Consider the following 20,652-nt stretch of genomic DNA (forward strand, 5'->3'; position numbering starts at 1 on the left):
AAAAACCGATTGTCTCCTTCCTGAGCGGGAAAACTCGCTGCGGAAATTTCTTGTATGTAGAAATATATTTGTTAATTTGCCTACGGGCTACGGCAAATCTATGATTTGTGTTTGTTTGCGATCGATCGCAAACACAAATTCGAACTCTCAATTTGTTAATATGTTTTTTTTTCTATAACGCGACGACTAAATTGCAATATAGACTGCGAGCAGTCTCTGTTTTTCTTTAAATCGTTGAAACGAACGAACATTTTAAAATGGCTGAAACTGCCGATCGCAAATTCCGCGGGCATTTGTTAGAGCAACCAACGCCTACGGTATTTGCGACCCGCAGCTTCCGCCATTAGAAGCTTAACGTGCGCGTTCGTTTCAATGATTCTAGAGCAAGAGAGAGACTGCTCGCAGTATATTGCAATATACAAAGGAATAGGCCATTTCGAGTTCATGTCTGCCTCCTCTTCAAAGCGAGTCTAAGTGCGAAGTTTTTATGACGGTTTCTGAATGAAAACTAATTTTCATAACAAAAACTTCGCACTAAGAGGCGATTTGAAGAGGAAGCAGAAATGAACTCGGAAAAGGCCTATTAAACCTCGCCTTTTGACCTTTTATCTGTTGATTCTGTCATGCAAATGACGGATGCGTGATGTGCAAAGTTAGGAAACGTCGAATCACATAGCACGTGTGAATCTAACCAATGAAAAACAGATCAGAAATCCCTGCAAACCTGCGGGTGTCTGAACAAGCCTTTGGGAGTCGTTGCGCAGATTGACTGGTTCAGTGTGTCTGCGAAGCAGGCTACTGTTTGGCGATTAATTTGTGGTTGCAATTACTAACTAAAGAAAGTATTTTGGTTTTGGTTTTACAAATTATTCAGTAAAAAGCGCTGTATATGATTTTATAAGGAATTGAGTTGTTAACCAATTACAGATCGTCCAAGTCGGAAGCTAAATTTTTCCCACAGTATTGCAATTTAACTGATTAACTGAGAAATTAATTTACTGTATTTATTATGTATTCAATCTTATTCTAAGCTCTGTGGTTCCCTAAAGCTTAGAAAAGAAAAGGAAACTTGAAAGAGATCACACATAATGAAAAAAAAAAAAACAACAACAACAACAACAACAAGAACAACAAGAATCGAAATTTACTTGTCTCTGAAAATGTGATATTGCGTCTCCATTGTAGGATATCTCGGCATTTGACGCGCCGTTCCTTATCTCTGGCAGGTCCGACATGGAGTCACGCACTGTGATTGTCCGTAAAGGGGCCGAAGACAGCCGAGTGATGTTCGATTCAAACTATGGAGCAGATAAAAGATAATTCTACAATTAAGACCACAGGGACCTTACGCAAGGACGAAGACGATGCCAACGAGAACGGTGTCTGGATATTATTTCCCGTTATTGTCGTTCTGACTGGAAAGTGTTTATCAACATTGCGGGAATAAAATTGGCATGAACGATACGGTTGTTTTCGAAGAACGTTAAAAATATTTCGTCAGGTTCTCACGTCCTCTACACAACCTTGAAATTAGTCAATTCACGTCGTTGTCAGGACGAGGATGGCAAATAAATCTAACAAAATGCCAAACGCACGTGCAGGACGTGCCTTTCTTTTTGTTCATTAAAGAGAACCTCCACTAAAACAACAAAATAACTTTAAAGTACAGAACATCATGGTTACAATTAAAATTACTCAAGATGGCGCCCGGGAAATTTGAAAGCCAAAACAAGCGTTTTTGAAATTCACTTTTCTCGCATACAAACGCTTTCATTGAAAAAAGGTTTGAACAATTTTAATTGTAAACATTATGTCCTGTGGTTTAAAGTTGAAATGAAGGTGGTCGCTTCGCAGTAAAACGTGCTTACCTTCTTGTCACCAACCATGACGGTGAGCTGAATAGCCCGGGGAGAGAAACAGTGTGTGGATTCGGGATACAGAGGTAACACTTCACCAGGTGCAGCTGCCATTATGATAGCCCTGAAATGAACATGACCATTACCATATCGGTTATGACATTCCATTGCTTTTAAGCTTCTCAGTTCTGAAATCCTCGTGGGAAAGCAAGGGAGTTCAAATAGTGTTGAAACTAATTATAGTTGGCATTCATAGACTTTGAAGACTGAGCTCTCGTAGCAGACAGAACTGAGAAATGGGAACCCCATCTAAAGAGTGCGAGTGTTTCCATTTTCTTAAAATACAAAGCCTGAGGTACTAAATATTGGTTACTGAGGATGGTCATAGTGATAGCAGGTGAGATTCTATACGTTATCAAACGCGCCTTCCTTTTCATGCGATATCCAAGAACAAATTGTTTATGGAGGTAATAGTTTCACAACACACACACTTACACACGCACTTAAATTCTACCACTTTGGACAAACTTGGAAATACACCTTTCTTAAGAATCCTTGTGTTTACAGATCTCACGAAAGGCCAACAGAATCTCAACTGCTGTAAAAATTGGTAACATGGGTAAAAGCAATTATGCCGATAAGCAATCAAAATTGAATTACCTTCTCCTGGTTTGTGGGACACCATAACAACCTGCTTGAAGCACACCAAACGTACACTGAAAGAAACACACGACATACAATCCAACACATTCTATAGGTTGTCGAAAACAGCTTTAGGTCATATTCAGGTGTTTAGATGGGCTTCCTGGCACCCCAGACCATCTCTCTTTGCGGCCCCTGAATAAGTGCCTGTGCAAAATCGCCGCAAGTTTTTTTTAAAGAAATGATGACGAACGCCATTTTCAAGTACCGCTAAGTGCCTTTAACGGGAGTAGTCCTAAATACCAACTACAAAGACAAAAATAGAATTTACTTGGTATCCCATCTTGATCAGGCATCGCAACGTCAGCTTGAGCACCATACTTCGCTTGAAAGAGACAAAGTTGCGGACATTTTCCAGAATAAAAAACCTCGGTCTGTAGTAATCACAGTAGCTGAGGTACGAGACCACCAGAGAATTCTGGAGAAAAGGAAATGTTCATTAATTTAACAGGCCTTTTTCGACCGCACAAGTATTGCGCGTTCGATCAAATCCATCGCGATTTCAAAATACTATCAATTCTCTAAAATAATCTGTTCATTACCACAGCTTTGATGGAAATAGCCACCACTACAATATTCAAAAGCTCAAGAAATTTGCATGTCGGATATAGATGATGTTTCATAAAAACAATCCGCCCATCTTACCTTGAACTGAGAGTAGTCCCTTGAGCTAAATCTGTTCATTCCACTGAATCCTTGGCAAGGAGGGCCTCCGCACAAAAGCTCTACCTCTCCCTTCTGGGGAAGTGTTTGACCTCTGGAGTTCTTCTTTTCTCCCTGAAATTACAAAGTAGGGCAACCGACGCGTATCTTAGATGATGTGGTATCGAGGGCCGAGATCGTTTGTTTTGTGATTGAAGACCTCGAGGTGCCCGTGTCAACAATGAGATGAAAGACATGACCAACGTACAACTTCGGTGTTGTTGACTTACATCCATAACAAGCTTGAGCAGTAAATTACAGTCATCTGTGAATACAGTGCATCCGGGATTGTTAAGACTGAACGCATGCGCTGCAGGCTCTTCTTTCTCTACAGCCCACAGCGACTCAGCCACACCAGCTTGATGAAGACCTTCAGAAAGACCTGACGAAAATGACAGATATCATATTAACGTCTCTGAGTGCAAGAAATGAAGATATTGCAACTCTGTTTCACACTTTCCGAAATATTGTCTCTAATGTTCTTATTATTCTACCAAATCCAGAGTTCCTAACCTTCAGTCACATCGAAAATTAAAAGACCTTTCAACACCCTGTATAGAAAAATCCAAACGTCTCCTTTTGTGAATGTAAGTGGAAGGAAACAAATCGTTCTTTCTTCAACAAACAAGACAAATTTTCCTTCCCTTTGCACTAAGAGTTCCAAGTCACATTCTCTAAAAACTACGACAAGTTTTTTTTTTCAAAGGTAAAACGACTTGGTAGAATCAGATCACCTCAAAAATAAACCAGCTCTAAATTTTAACGAGGCGTAGATCTTTTGCCGAACATTTCACCAGTAAAAAATATCACTTTAAACTTACCACCGCATCCGGCAAAAACATCCAAACACCTCAGCTTTGGAACTGTTACGTTTGCCTGGCACTCCTCACTGGGGGTTTGCTCGTCCATTTCAAGCGACTTGGGTCTGCTTTTTTGCCTTTCCCTTTTTTCCTTTTCCCGTGTTGGGAATATAATGGATTTTTTCATGCAAAGACTGCAAAATTCTCGCGCGCGCATTGGTTAATTTTTATTGTCAATAAGCGGACAGACATAATTTATATAATTTATGCGTTTCGAGGAGTGAAACGTCGATCTGTCACTTTTTAACCAACAGAAAGTCTCCGTTATTTCCAATAGCCAATAAGAGAGCGAAGCAAGTTATGAATTTGGTCGCGTCACATTGAATAAAATTGAAGTTTCTCGCATTCTTGTCTCGCGTTCTTCTCGTGTTTTGACTTAATTTTGACCCCTCTGCCTGACGGAATTCATGATCAATAACAGTACAGACACATGAAAAACTGACATCATTTTGTTAATTTATCACGTGTTAGAATTGATGTGGGATAATTTTAGCATGTTTTTTTGTTCCCGTTGAAGGGTCACAAACCTTTCCTTTCATAGCAGCATTACGAGCTTCCATAGGTGGTTCCTCAAACTCCTTCGTTTCGCTATTATATGCCTAAGGAAATAACAAAAATATATTGAAAGTCATATCGGAAATCAGTTTCTGTTTTTACGAGAAAAACCTAGAGCTTAAATGGGCAAAAATATTTTCTGCAGTTCTTAACTTGAAACGGCGTGCGTTGCTGCAGCAACGCGGCGTTAGCCGTTGCCAAGCGACGGCTTGTGTTTGGACAACAAGGGCAACTAAGTTAAACCCACTTTTAACTAGAACAAGATTTAGGTAAGTACCTCCAGGAAATAAAAATTGTTTATTGCTTTGGCTGTGTACTCGTCAATGGAGCAGTTAAGGTCCTCTCCACAAGTCACTGAGCAGCTTCCCAAAACTGAGTCAAAGGATACAGTTGCCTCTGAGAAGATAAATAATAATTGGTATTATACTAAAACAGTGGATAGCGTTGAAGGCGCGCTCTGATTGGTTAATCAAACTCGGAGCAACACGCGCGGGATTTGCGCCCGAAAATGTTGTAATTGTTGCAGGAGCAACTGAGTTAAAATAATCTTTTTGTGCTTTATTTTCTCACACTTTTAGTATATACTGAAACAACTATTCACCAAAGTGGAGGTGGCTAGTGGTGGATATTTACCTCGTCACTTACGCTTTTAAAAATCTACCAGTACAATGTCACTGTAACTTACCTTCTTTGCTCCAATACAACAAATTCAAATTTGCTTGGTAAGCAAAACTAGAACCTTTGTGAGTGTTCTCCGGCCTGAAAAACATAACTTTCATTAACGGACGAAACGATTTTGAAATGAATCATATATTGAACTGCAGATATGAAATCAAGCGGCTTCATAGCTCAGTTGGTTAGAGCGTCACACCGGCATCGCGAGGTCACGGGTTGAAACCTCGTTGAAGTCCTGAATTTTTCAAGCTTCTCTACGCAATTGCTAAAACTGCGTTCATAACTGCGAGGATAATAGCTTCACTTGATAAGTTTCAGTACACAGTACTTAAAACTACGATTGCATTAAGTCTCGCGTCTTTCTAACTATGTTTTCCTACGCAACAAGTTTTCCGACTCCACAAAGTTCACACTATTCACATCCAAAGTCACATCTTAATTCTTCGACTATTAAACCCATCTTAATGACTTCAAATCAGCGTCTTAAAAGCCACTGGTAAAATTTTTGGGAAAAAAACAAAAGGAGGAGGACATGAAGTAGCTTGTCTGGACGTGGATTAAGGCTGGTTTACACGTAGGACGCAAGCATAAGCACAAGCAGCATACGCAGACAAAGTAGCGTTTTGATAATCGTGTCGTACGTGTAAACCAGCCTTAAGGACGGTGCCTATGCGCATACGTTCTGCGCATCTCGAGATACTCGGGTTTCACATCGGTGATGCTTTACCAATAAAGTGATATTTTTGCGCGGTTTAAAACTATCCGGAGAAAGTAGATCTTAGTAAGTACTCTTGGTATCCAAAAAGAAAATTGGGGGTAACCATGCATTTTTGAGAGATAATCAAGCATCAATTTGAGAAAGAACGCCATGCATTGCTTTGTATTTTAAAGCTGTTTACGTATATTATTCATCAATTATCTTTGAAAGATGCGTGGTTACCCTCAATTTGTTTTTTGGATTTCAATAAAACTTGTTAAGATCTACATTTCCTGCATAATCATAAACCGGGCAAAAATACCTTTGAATTAGTAGGCACCGGTCTAAAGGCACAAAGAGACTACAGTAATGTATCAGCTAAAAAGCCATCCGGAAAAGGAGAAGCTACGATTTCAAACAATAGGGACTTTTAAAATGATCTATGACGGCGATGACAACGAAAACGCCACAAAACAATATCATTGAAAGAAATCAATAAATTTGAGAAACTGCCTCTTATAAGCACATGAAAAACTCAGGTGGTTCCAACGGAATTCGAAACCCGTGACCTCTGCGATGCCCGGTGCAATGCTCTACCAACTGAACCATGAAGCCACACAGTTGGGAGAAGGTCAATTTGTTGGCCTCATGCGTTCCCGTGAAAGGACACCTGGATCTTTGTGAGAGACAATTGCCGGCCCTAGGTAAATGCGAGAATCATATCTCTCTTTCGTCTATACCCCGCACTTCAAATGTATACATTTCATCAAATTCTCTCACGGGAACAAATGAGCCCAACAAATGGAGCTTTTCCCAAAGGAGTGGCTTCACAGCTCAGTTGGTAGAGAGAGCAACTGCATCGCAGAGGTCATGGGTTCCAATCTCGTTGAAGACCCCTGAATTTTTCAGGAGTCTATAGGAAACAATTGCTCACATTGTGCAGGTAAGTGCGCGGATCATTTCTCTCTTAATATTATCAATGCTTAAAGGAGGAAAATAATCGTGTGGCACGCATTTTTGCACGGTACTCTGTATATCAACCAAAATCAACAAATCGTACAAATTTCCTATTTTCACTCTGAAATCGCTCGCTCGTACCTTTTACTTTCAGGATGCTTCAGCCACAATGTGCGACACGAACGAAATGATGTGGCATAATCGCGCAACACTCTCAATGGTACAAAATTAGGGGCGCTTCCGTCAACGTCACCAATGAAGATCTTTAAGTCCCTAATACTTCGTTCTTAGAGCATAGGGCTTTGCTCAAGTAGATGAATGTTTTCTTACTTTGCTGTTACCTCGACGGCACTGTTTTTGACTATGAACAGCTGAACTACGACTGACAATTTGCGAGGTTCTGTTACCTACAGACTAAAATCTGTTTGAATGACCACCCCATAGTTTCCTGGTTTACTTTCAATTTACCGGTAAAATTTGCCGACTGTCAACATGATGTCCTGGTCCTCGGTCAACTTCCCTGCACTTGACTTTGTGAAGATATTAACAATTCGACCTAAAAAACAAAAAAATACACTTATTACGAAGTGGAGTGCGGCATATGTCACCATGCTTAAAATCTCTTGGCGGGAAGCCATGTTTCACCAGCAAAAAAAGTGGACGAAAATCTTGCCTCCGAAAGATTGGTGATTCATAGAGCTGTCTCTTAAGATGCATCTAACACGCTGTCTGAGCTCAAACAGCTGGCGGTTTTGCCGCTTTGGGAAGCGCGCCAGCAAGCAACGGAGCTGCAAAGACAAGAAGGAAAGCTGAAAGGGAACGGGCCAGGCAACGAGTGTCCTCGCTCGGGTTCAGTTGGTCGAGCGATTTCTTGATGCCGCGATATTCCACTTGTGGCCTGAAACCACCAACCACACAGGCTAATGCTGTTTTAACTTAAAAGGACGGGTTTTATTGACAGCTTACCAATCCTGAAAGGCTCCGGTACATCATAGTTACTTCCCTTCACATATTCCAATGGCTTTCGGTAATATTCCGGGTATTTTTCCTCGTCCACCTGTCAAGTTGGAGTTCCATATGATGAACAAGACTGATAGCGGTATTGTACAAGTGCAGCCACGAAAGACTGAATTGAAAGGTAAGTGCAGACCAGTTCATAAGTTGTCATACATTCATTTCGGTGAGTAATACTGGTAAAAATTCTGCCACGAGTTTCCTCAACAACGCCACAACGCCTTGTTATCGAAATTGGACTACTTCCTTTCAATTTATCACTAAGTGCCATAACACAAGAAATCCGACAGTTCCTGTTAAATCGAGTTAGATGACAATACTATTGACTGAGCACAGTCTGAGTAGTTATGGAGCATAGCAATGTACAGGCTTAAAGCTCTAGATCCACTTCAAATTTTGGGCAGGAAGAGAAATTTAAGCAAAGTCAGTTTCCATGTTTTTTTGCGAAGAGATTGATAGACGGCGTGTGTGCGGATTAGGCTGGATTATGTTTCGGAAATGCTCTTCAGTTCTTCAGTTTTATTACTCGGTTAAGCTAATGTTGCTATACACCGAAAAAAAAATAAGAAATAATAAACAAAAAACAAATAATAATAATGATAATAATACATGGTGCAAATAAAAAAATAAAAATTCTCAAATAGAGCAAGTTTCACTCGAGTGTCGTAAAACCAAAACCAAAGTAATTACTTTGGCCAATCAAAAAGGACGGAGACAATCCAGTAAACCAATCAAATCTCGAAGTAATCACACGTAGCCGACACAAAGCGCGGGAAAACGTGCACGCGCGAGCCACGATTGGTTTTGGTTTCACTTGTGATTGGTTGAAAAAGTGACGCGACAAGTTTGAACCAATCACTAAGTGAAGTAATGCAAAAACAAAAGCAATTCGCTAATAACTTTCGACACTCAATTGAAAACCACTCTATTCAGATCAATTTGAGTTCTAAATTGGAGAACGGACATAGAGTTTTCAACACGAGCTGGGTGCAGGTTCCAGTCTATAACAGTTCTGGGAAAAAAAAGTATTTGAAACAGTCCTGGACCAGTGATGGAGAAAAAGTGTTAAGTTTAAGATCGTGTTTTCTTCGTGTGGCCGTGGTAGAAAGAGCAACGTGATCGTCAGGTGGAATAACAACAAGGCCTTTTAAGAACTTAAACATCAAGGTCACTCGTTCGCCTTTTCTCAAAGTTGACAGGTCTGCCCATTTTAGTTTCTGTAACAAGGCAGTCACGGTTTGTTTCCATGACTAGTTCTTATATACAAAGCGGGTAGCCACGTCTCTGGATCTTCTCGAGCTTATCAGAGTTGCGTTTGGAGTATGGGTCCCAGACCGAGCTAGCATAGCAGAGAATGGGTTTTACAAGGCTTAGGTGGAGACAATGCACGAGAATGGCCAGAGTTTTCTAGTGTGGTACATATCCTTGCAGTGATACCTGCTACATCGTGTTTTGCAAGACGATCTTTCTGTGCGTTGCGCAGATTAAATGGGGCAACAACGCAAGATCACAATTATTGACATTGGAAGGGAAAATTCCAACTCTGTAGTCAACATTGACATGGATAGTATCATTGATATCTTCGGTCGTCGAAATGGCAGAGACAGCTATTTCTTTTAACGTGTTTTATGAGCTCATATGGTTCACCGCACCCTCTGGCAAAATATTGTCCGTACGCTTATGAATTAGCATCGCTTTTGCAAAACTGATTTTGAGTTCGAAAAGTAAGAATTACCTCAAGTATGAAACATATCTTGCTTTCTATAGCGATACTCAAGGTTACGTCACCTATTGTCATTAATTTACCAACCAGAGATCTACTGGCTGTCGAAACAAAGAATGTTTTTGTTTTGTGGTTGGCAAAATTTAAGTTTATAAACAGTGAAGTCACCTATTGGTGTATGGTCTTAGACATGTTTGATTTGGAATTTCATTTTTACGGCTATTATTGGCTTGTTTGAAATAAGCCTTACCATATCATCTTTCTTGAATCCTTTCTTTGACTCTTTTGGTTTAATACTGCAACACAAGAAAAAAAAAAAAAAGAAAACCAATGTTCACCACACTTTTCTGTGACTTCCAATGCACAAGGTATGAGATAAAGATGTTCATAAAAAGTAATAATTATAATAAAATAGTTACCGGTATATAGTGCTTTTACTCTTCAGTTCAGTACTTACTTAAATGAGAAAGCATCTGGCGTGAGAAAAACACAATCACCGAGTTTGTATCGATTTCCCTTCTTTGAACATGACCTGAGAGAGAAACCATAGACACTTATGTACAAAAATTGGATTTTATTTCGACCACCTGAGAGAAATAAAGAGATCTCGCTTCATGAGAATGGTTCTGGTGACGACAAAATAAAACATAATAAAACTATATCTCACTTGTAGTACGTCTTAGCTGATGATTTTGTATCAGTTTCAAGGGGTTCGCCAAGAGATGGTGTTTCCAACTGAAATGAAGATTGAGCACTGTCCAGTCACATAAATTACTGTATGTTTAAGGAAGGAAAAATGTCATGTTTTAATCATAAAAGCAAATCTATCACAGCAAAGGTTTTGTTGATAATCATGATTTGGTTGATAACAATGATGATGATGATGATAATAGTACCTACACTGGAATATCTGTAAAGAATTTAACATTAGCACAAAAGAAAGATGGTACGAGCACAAACCACAAACTGTGCCAGAGGGGAATGATACAACAATTCTATGGGACATGCCAATACAGACATCTTGAGATAAAAGGCATACAGACCAGATATTGTCATCAAAAACAAAACAGAAAGAAGTTGCCTACTCATCGAAATGCCCGTTCCAACTGACAGGAACACCTCAGTAAAGTAACCGAAAAACTATCTAAGTATCAAGACCTTCAAATTGAGATCGAACGGATGTGGGGAAAGAAAACCACAACAGTGCTAGTGGTGATAGGAGCCCTGGAACTTATCAAGAAAGGGATGGAAAAATACATTCAAAAGATCCCAGGTAACATTCAAATCAAAGAATTACAGAAGATCACACTGCTTGGAAAATCTCACATCCTAAGAAAGGCTTTATCCATCAAATAGACTTCTTAACACATCCTAACCCTAGGTCCAAGGATTGGGCCCGGTTATCATGCTCTATCATGGCTTTGGATAAAAAGGAAATTAATAATAATAATAATTAATAATAATAATAATAATAATAATAATAATAATAATAATAATAATGTCATTATTATTATTATTATTATTATTATTATTACTCTGTGAAAGTCTTGATCGGGCCTTTGTGGAGACTGAAAACTGGGAGGGTAAAACAGAGTATGCCAAGCAAAACCTCCAACGCAGAGTAGAGAAACAGCAAATGCAATTCACATGTGAGGCCAAATTCAGGAATGAAATGCGGGACACATCAATGGAAGATGAATGCTCTCAATGTTGCACCAACATTGATTTGCAAATATTGGTAATGTAGTTTGATTTAATGTAACCTTTTACCACATGTGTCAAAAAGAAATAGTCTTACAGTGCTAAAGTATAGGCGGAACTATATTCCTGGAAATGCCAAACGATGTGATACCTTTAGATGCTGAGGGAACTGAACTATGGCGTCAATATTTTGCCCACTTACCATTTCCTGCTCAGTCTGCCGTACACAGCTCTCACAGTATTTGAAATGTTGTTCTGCTTTCACAATAGCAGTGTACTCTGAAGGGGGATCTGTGAATCTGCCATGATCTGGGTCGTACCTAAACAAAGAAATTCAACTTTTTCAAAAGGTCATAGTCCTGTTCAAGTAATTCTCACAACTTCAAAAGTAAATTATTATTATTACTGCTGATGTAGGCCGGCTAACATGTGCTAATTTCCGTTTCATAAACGGTGGTTCCATTTTTCACGGCCAATGCCATTCTTAGCAACCAAGACTTTTTATTCAGTTAGCTTTCAATGAATTCTTAGGGTTAGCTTCATTTAAATACTTTAAAATTGCGACATTTGGACTGGTAATCTTGTGTAGTTGTTACTGTAAGTGCATCTTCAGCCACTGAACCGAGTACGATATCATTCACCCAACTTTTTCTAAGTTTTTCTCAAAATTCAAAGTGACATATGCTGCTAATCTAGTCCTAGATTAAGTATTTTTTCCTCATTTGCAAACGACAAACTTAACTGTGAAAATTGTTCTAAGTGTCGTCCAAATGGCAACAACCATTTATGAAATGGAAATTTGCCTCCAATATGGTTTTTTAGTGTCTTTTGTGGAGCCATATGCAAGGCATACACAGTCCTAGCTGTTCAAGCTAGCATTCATCATTTCACCTACATGTATTTTGTCAATGTTTCCATTCAGTTTTTATCACCAATTAGGTATTAATTAAGCATTTCTTAAATTGCACAGGAAAAAGTTTACAGAGCAACTTTAACAGGCAAGCTTTTTAGAGAAAATTGAACAAAGTGCTTCTAGTATTATTGAAGTGTGAGTAAACGTTTGTTAATCACAACTGGGCACTTGACTAATAATTATTGACAGCAAAAAGCTGAAATGAAAAAAATCCTCACCACTTCTGATAGAAAAACGTGTTTCCATCATCCTCCTCCATTGCAATGTCACCCTCTGGTTCGTCAAGTCCTCCTTTCATAAACCAATCATCACTGGGATTGTTGTACATCACCTTTTGAATAAATGGTACATATACATTAAGTTGAAGTAATGTTTCTTTTTACATCTACATCTACATGTTCCAGGACTCGGCAAAGTCCTTTTGACTTGTGGCCTTTCCTGCTTTAGGTAGCCTCATACACCATAAGCCTTTTTTAGAGAGATTGCACCAAGCCAGCTATTCTGCCGGAGAGGTTACACGACATCCACCACACAGGGGAGTGCATCCCTGGAAGTTTGTTTCATGTCTTGCATATGGTATATACATGCAGGTGTAAGAGTAATAACAGTCAAAGGAGGCAGTGGTTAGGGCACTAATGCCTTGAGTAAGTATCTCGAGTGACCCAAAAACCCTCAATTTGGCTAACCCTAGGCCTAAAAACCAACCTTAGGCCAGGGTTAGCCAAATTGAGGGTTAGGGTCACTTTCCAAAAGGTAAAACAATGACCTGCAATGAGTAACCTCTGGAATATGACCTGTGTTTTAGACCCACCACTGGTAGTGCCTGGTTCAACTTCTCAGCTACACATGATTGTAAAGGCAACTGGTCTGCCTCCGGCCAGCTGGGATTCTTAACAGTTGTCGTTGTCGTTCTGTTCCGTCATTTCGTTCATTGTGTTTCATTGACCCTGAAAAGCCTCTATGGGAAGTGGTGAGTTAAGTATGTATTGCACTGTAAAGTTGGTTAATTTTCTTTTAGTATTAAAACGTTATAATCAATCAAGGGGGCGTCCTCTCAATCCTTCAGGTGTAAAAGTAGTTGTGTGTGACAGTATTGATTTTGTTTCATTCAATTCCACCTCTAAATGAGCTGTAAAGATCCCCATCCTTCACTGTTTTAGTTTGATAATTAAAAGTGACTGCAGTTTTCTCCCCTTCCAGACAAAGAGTTGTACAACTGCTACTTAAAATAATATAATATAATATATATAAATTTATATAGCGCTTAAACTATAGAATATTCTACAGCGCTTTACAATGAAAAAAGACAAATAAATAATAAATACTATTTACAAAGTATATAAATGTAATGCTTACGAACTAAAGTAAACTGATTCATAAGATGTGGATATAAAAACATCAAAAAACATGTACATATAGATACAAAATTATAAATATATAAAATAAATCTAAATGCATAAAAGAAAAGAAAATATATATATGTTAACTGATCAAAAAAGTTGCAGACAATTATGCAATTAGGAGTCAATAGTAAGCCTTTTTAAAAAGATAGGTCTTAAGATTTTTTTTTAAAAGTCTCCAAATTTGCCGATAGTCTAATGTCAAGTGGTAAATCGTTCCATATTCTTGGTCCGGCTATAGCAAAAGCACGGTCTCCTGATTTTGATTTAGATCTTGGTATGAACAGTAGTTCTTTATCATCAGATCTAAGTTTATATCTCCGTGTTGGCTGAATCTGAAGTAAATTAGTCAGGTACACAGGAGACAAGCCATTTACTGCTTTAAACACTAATAGAGCAATTTTGAACTCAATTCTCTGCTTCACTGGAAGCCAGTGTAGTTTCATAAGCGATGGTGTAATGTGGTCGTACTTGGGAATAAAGCATATGACTCGTGCAGCTGCATTAAGCACCTTCTGAAGACGTTCTTGTTGATATGCAGGTAGGCCAAACAGTAGCGAGTTACAATAGTCCAGGTGCGATGTTACAAAGGCGTGGACTAGTATTTTAGTAGTGTCTGTTGAAAGAAATTTTCTGATTTGTCTGATGTTGTAAAGTCCTCTGAAGGCTTTACTACAGGTCTTGTTGATGTGATCATTCATAGACATTTTATCATCAAACCAGGCACCAAGATTCCTGATGCTGGTCAAGGGTGCTATGTCAGCTGTCCCCACTTTCACAGAAGGTATTTCCACTTTAGCTAGCTGTTGGCGAGTACCAATAATGATAAACTCAGTTTTGGTGTCATTGAATTTTAGTTTGTGAGAGATAAGCCACGCATGAACTTCAGCAATGGCAGCACATAACGCAGATAGTGCACGATCCATCTCTTCAGAGGATGACGGCCGAAAAGATAGATATAGCTGCGTATCATCCGCGTAGCCTTGCATATCGGGTAAATGTTTTTCCATAAGTTTAAAGAGTCGAGAAGTATACAGCAGGAACAAGATTGGACCGATACAACTTCCTTGCGGGACTCCATATTTCATTTGATAGTCTTTAGAACAAGATTGACCAACAACTACTCGCTGTTGTCTTTCAGACAGAAAAGAACGGACCCACTGAAGTGCACTACCAATAACACCGAAATCAGATTGAAGTAAGTTAAGTAGTAAATTATGATCAATAGTGTCAAATGCAGCACTCAAGTCAACTAATACGAGAAGTGTAACCTCTTGTCGATCCATGCTTAGCAAAATGTCATTCTGCACCTTCAGTCGGCAAGTTTCGCTAGAATGGTATTTCCGATAAGCAGATTGGTTGCTAGGAAGCGGTGCATTCTCAGAGCAGTGCGACAATAATTTTTGAAGTATCAGTTTCTCAGCACACTTTGAAATAAAGGACAGATTACTGACAGGTCGGAAGTTGTTGAGTACAGGTTCAAGGTCCAGTTTTTTCCAAAGTGGTTTCACAAGAGCACACTTCCAATCAGCAGGAACAAGTCCACCACGGATGGAGAGATTTACCATTTCGGTTATTACTGGGAGAAGTTCATCAATGCATAACTTCAGTAGCCATGTGGGAATTGGATTCTGTTTACAAAATGCACTAGAGGAGCTCATGATGACAGCACGAACATCCGATTCTGTAACGGTAGAAAATGAGTGAAGTTGAATTTCTGGTGGATAATAATAAATTTGTGGTGGAACCACATGAATGCTGTCAATTTCCTCTCTTAGCAGATCAATTTTGCGGCCAAAAAAATCACCAAAATAATTGGCGAGAGTTTCACTGTCATTATGAGGTGGCAGTCGACATTCTTGCTTCTTATTGCACAACGAGGTGACAACCTGAAACAGTTTACGGGAATCCCCAGCACATTGATTGATTTGTTCAGTGTAGTAAAGATGTTTACAGTCGTGCAGTAGCTTTGTGTACTTGTTGCATATTTCACGATAGGCATCTTTGTCAGATTTCCGTTGGCTTTGCAACATTTTCTTCTCTAACTTTCTTCGCTTTGCTTTCAAGGCTTTAAGCTCAGGGTTAAACCACGGGACCATAGGCCTTACAGTTACCGTTTTATGCAATAGAGGAGCATTTCTGTCTAGAATATCTGTAAGTACCTTGTCGTAGGTCTTGGCCAGATTTAACAGGTCAGTTGGAGGATTGTGGTGTAACTTAGAGTCAAGGATGTTGTTCTTGAAAGTCTCAATATCGATCTTCTTGTATTGACAAAAACAGATTTCTTTTATAGAAAGTTCAGGGCGAAGAAAAGCCATAGCAGTTTCAATAAAGCAATGATCAGAGATGAAGAACGTTGTACGTGGAGTTTTTAGGAGCAAATCATAACATGATCGAGTCACAACAAGGTCTAAGATATGACCAGATGAATGCGTAGGTGTAGTAACATGTTGTATGAGACCAAAAGTTTCCAGTAAATCCGAGAATTTATCAGCGTCAGAGTCAGTATGGCTGTCGAGATGAAAATTGAAATCACCAGAGATAAGCAAAACTTCAGAACACATAACAATATTTTCCAGATAGACAGAAAATTCCTCAAAGAAGATATTAGCAGACACTGGGTGTGCCTCAGAGTAAGGTGGTCGGTAGATGCCAATGATTTTCAGTGGTCTACTTAAGTTCATAATGTTCCATTCACAATATTCAAAGGATCGTTTTTCTCCAGAGTCAGTTCGAGAAGTCTGAAGATTATCTCTGTGCATTAATCCAATACCGCCTCCAATGCGCTGCGAAGGTCGAGGACAATTATGAAACAAATATCCTGGTGGTGATAGTGAAGAAATACTAACAGAATCTTCATCTTTAAGCCATGTCTCAGTAAGCACACAAAGGTCAATTTTGTTACCCATCACATGATCAATAATAAGATCAGTCTTATTTCTTGCAGATCGTACGTTTGCGACGGCAAAGCATAGTTGTTTTGCAGTTGGAAGTAATTGCTGGCATTTCTTCACGTATGATAAGTTATTCAGTACAGTGTTCACCGTAGCATTATTTGATGTATTGTTCCCATTGTTGATGTTGTTCTGCTCCATCGAAAAAATTTGCATGTAAGAATCGAAGAAACATTTTGAAGAATAATAATTATGAAAATATGATTTAGTAGAATAGCCAGTGGAAAACAAACAATATCTGCCGTAGCCCAGAACAGTAGCTATTCGTCGTTGCTTACCCTGAATTGGGCCAGCCACACACATCGATCATCAGCACTAATTTTTAAATATTGATATTCAACATAGCCTAGCTCTCACATATTCTCTGTGGTTTCCTGAGGTCCCCTTATCACTAACTGATGAAGAGCTATGTGAGTATTGTGAGAATGAAAATTAATGTTTGTTTGTTGAGTGCATTGAAAGGACCATGATAAAGACTCTTCTATTTAATCAATGCAATCCGCATACCTCGATGGACATATCTTTGTTTATACAGAATACACGCCAGGATTGTTGTGAGATTGTAATTTATATCATGCTATGCCCTTATCAGATTGACCACATTGAATGCTCAACTGTCACCTCTTCACACACATGCTACTGTGTCATGTAGGCTTTCTTTGTACAAGTTTGTTTAGTTTCTCCCACTCTTCCTTGCCCTGTTTTTCAATAAACCTGGACTACAGGCCCCTTACCCACCATCACCATCTCAGCTGTGGTTTGCACCACACTATGCAGGCTCAGATTAGCACTTGTCACTTCCAGCCGCATGTCGCACGGTGTCGCTGCCACCTTACTCCATTACCCATTTATATTCAAGGTGTGTTGTTGCCACCCTCATTTGTTGCATCGCTGGGTATGTCGCTGCCACCCCCTTTATTGCTCAGGGTGTGTCACTGCCACCTTCATTAGTTGCATCACGGGAATGTTGCTGCCATCCCCATACAGTCATTCACAAGGTGTGTTGCTGTTTCCCTTCCTTGCGCTAGGGTGCATGCAATAACTGTAGTCCCATTTACTGCTTTGTATCACGATGAGATAATGTATCATAAAACAACAAAGTTGTTAATTTCCTGCTTACAGTGCATTTCTGTGTAATTGATCCAAGAGGATTATCATCACATTCATCCAACAGGAACAACTCTCTGGCATCACTTGTTTCACCTAAAATAGTGTCTGATCCTCGGCTAGAAAACAAGAATAGACAAACTAAAAGATGAACTAAAAGTGCAATAAAATTTGACTCTAAAGAAAAAGTAAAAGCAGAAGTCACATAGGCAGCTTACTGAATGCTATTGATGCAATTTTGGTAGAGATCAATTATATTTTTTTACTTCCTTGAAACGCCATCATTTTGTCACCATTAATAACATCATTTTTTGCATTGACTCTGCAGGCTTAAAACACATAATCCCAGACACTAAAGGTACCAGTAATATACTCATCACAAGACATAAAACTGTCTATATCCATAATTAATCCTACCAAGCCTTACACATTTAATCTTAACCAAATCCAATCCTTCAGCCTAAACACCACAATTTTATAGTACAAATAGTTGCAAAATTGACCCATTTCTTTTGCACAGTACTGTACAGTCAAATTTATATGCTTCATACACACCAACAAAGCACAAATTAACTACATCAGCAATTGATCATTGATCATCGTGGATCATGTTTACTATAGGTAGTCTAGACTAATGTAAAAGTCGACATATTAGTTGACAGTAGATCGACAGTTCCTAGATGCATATCTACATCGAGTATAGCCATATGTTGGTGAAATGATATAATCTGTTGACTGTTGGTGGTATATCGGTGAACTGTCGCTGGCATATCAGTCAACTGTTGGTCAAATATCAGTAATGTGTTGGCTATTGGTCAAGTATGTTAATTAAGCAGATGAGTCCAAGCATGCATTTTCAGGAAATGGCAAACGGCAAACCTCTGAGTGTCACGTGACATGGCCTTGCCATTGAGTTTGCAGTTTGCAGTTCAAGTTCTGACAGTGGGATACCCTTCTTGTGATTTACCTAAGCGTTTTTGACGTTAAAATTATGTAAGAACTCATGTGTAAGTTATGTTTTTTAATGCTATAACTCTTTAATGAACACATTTTTGCTGATCATTTGTACATCCTTGAGGACGCTGGCTCAGTTGAATTAAAACTTGAAAAGTAAAACAATAATCCAACACGGCCCCTTTTTTTTCCAGCATAATGCCGAAACTAGTGCCAAAGTCTATTATTGCCACTACGGCAATCCACTAATGGCTAACTGTGGTTTTGAAGGTTGCGATCGACTTTAACAACGTGATGATAATATCAGCTAGGGGGAGGGGGGGAATTTTACTTTTTACTGTGAGGCACAATTAAGGACGGTGCCTACTAATTCAAAGTTATTTTTGCCCCGATTTATGATGATGCAAGAAAGGTAGATCTTAAAAAGTGTTATTGAAATCCAAAGAGAAAATTGGGGGTAACCACGCATTTTTCAAAGATAATTCATGAACAATATTTGTAAAAAGCTCTAAAATACAAAGCAATGTATGGCTTTCTTTGTGAAATTGAAGCTTAATTATCTCTAATAATGCATGGTTACCCCCACTTTTACCAAGAGTACTTACAAAGATCTACTTTCTATGCATAGTTTTAAACCGCGCAAAAATATCCCTGCATTAGTAAGCATCACCGACAGGAAATCCGATTATCTGGAGATGCGCAAAACGTATGCGCAATAACAATAGTAGGCACCGTCCTTAATGGTACTCTATGAAGCAAACCAAAGAGCACTGGGTACTAGGGACACAGTTTTGGGCAAGAAACAATCTTCTTTTTTTCAGCTTCAAAATGTAACATTGTTTAACGCCTGTGTCACAAATGGAGGTTGGGTGCTCAAGGATTTGGGGACTGGTACCAACGACCCAAACCCAGGTCGGTGGAACACCCCATAAGCCTACCCAGCCATGAGCCCCGCCCACCACACCAGACCCCAAATCAAGCACCCGTCACACTGAACAGTGAGTTCAATGGAAAAACTATAAAGGACGGGCCCTGACTCCCCTGAGTAGGGAGAGGAGGGTGGGGAAATACTTGAAAGCACCCAAGCGCCAGCACACCGAACGCTGAGCCAAGCAAAACCATGAGGATATGCGAAGGTACACGCATAATATGCAAAGGAACCGCTGACCGCTAGAACTTCCAGAAAACGCCACAAAAAAACCCCACATGCAAATAATACATGCACACACTAAAAAATGCTGCAGGCACACCCCCAAAATACTGATAAACCGTAACGATAACGCCACGCAATGCAATGCCACGCTACGCCAGACAAACTGTGCAACTTGCTCCTGCATGGTCGTTAACTAACTTAAACTGCATTTAACCTATTAAACAGGATCAATTGCAGAATACGCAGACCCCACCTGGACATAGGATGAATTTATTGCTCCCGTTGTCCTGGAGTCGAAGATTAACAAAAACCTGCACACAGCTTTCCTTGTGAGTATTGCGTTTCTTTCTACTGACAGTCAACTGATACACAGCGGCTTATCGGCGAAGTGTTAGTGAATTGTCTGCAAGGTATTAGTGAACTAAAAGCCACAAAGCCAACATAAATCTTGACTGACCACTTATTTTCTAGCTGTCGATCGACTATGGACCAATACACATGTACATATGGGTTGAGACAACCTACAGTAAACATGATCCAGGAAGATGAGGTGACTGACTTTTACCTGAACCATCTGCAGTGAAACATTTTGTCACCATTCGGTCCCTCCCACATATAACGTACACACCCAATGAACAGAGGTAAGTGAGGATCATCCGGACACACCTTAACAAAATCACCGACATGAATCTGTATAAATAAGCAACAAAATGTTTGTCAGTTTACTGT

General features: G+C 39.4%; 1 protein-coding gene and 1 pseudogene across 1 annotated transcript in view; one reads left to right on the forward strand and one right to left on the reverse strand.

Moving 5' to 3' along the window:
- The window catches only part of LOC138026041 (DNA (cytosine-5)-methyltransferase 1-like), a 44,985-nt gene that overhangs the window by 6,891 nt on the left and 17,442 nt on the right, over positions 1-20,652 (reverse strand). Inside the window, exons 24-42 of the mRNA XM_068873224.1 lie at positions 20,489-20,613; positions 17,830-17,935; positions 12,574-12,686; positions 11,645-11,762; positions 10,409-10,476; positions 10,199-10,273; positions 9,992-10,037; positions 7,971-8,061; positions 7,473-7,560; positions 5,361-5,434; positions 4,953-5,071; positions 4,648-4,719; positions 4,082-4,211; positions 3,491-3,642; positions 3,204-3,335; positions 2,830-2,976; positions 2,517-2,572; positions 1,869-1,980; positions 1,149-1,298 (exon numbers count right to left, since the gene is read on the reverse strand). Coding sequence (XP_068729325.1) covers positions 1,149-1,298; positions 1,869-1,980; positions 2,517-2,572; positions 2,830-2,976; positions 3,204-3,335; positions 3,491-3,642; positions 4,082-4,211; positions 4,648-4,719; positions 4,953-5,071; positions 5,361-5,434; positions 7,473-7,560; positions 7,971-8,061; positions 9,992-10,037; positions 10,199-10,273; positions 10,409-10,476; positions 11,645-11,762; positions 12,574-12,686; positions 17,830-17,935; positions 20,489-20,613 — 1,974 coding nt within the window. The remainder of the gene's footprint in view (positions 1-1,148; positions 1,299-1,868; positions 1,981-2,516; positions 2,573-2,829; positions 2,977-3,203; positions 3,336-3,490; positions 3,643-4,081; positions 4,212-4,647; positions 4,720-4,952; positions 5,072-5,360; positions 5,435-7,472; positions 7,561-7,970; positions 8,062-9,991; positions 10,038-10,198; positions 10,274-10,408; positions 10,477-11,644; positions 11,763-12,573; positions 12,687-17,829; positions 17,936-20,488; positions 20,614-20,652) is intronic.
- On the forward strand, positions 10,538-11,097 carry LOC138023695 (uncharacterized; annotated as a pseudogene).

This window comes from Montipora capricornis, chromosome 2 (genome assembly GCF_036669925.1).
Source record: "Montipora capricornis isolate CH-2021 chromosome 2, ASM3666992v2, whole genome shotgun sequence".
In the NCBI taxonomy this organism is placed as follows: domain Eukaryota; kingdom Metazoa; phylum Cnidaria; class Anthozoa; order Scleractinia; family Acroporidae; genus Montipora; species Montipora capricornis.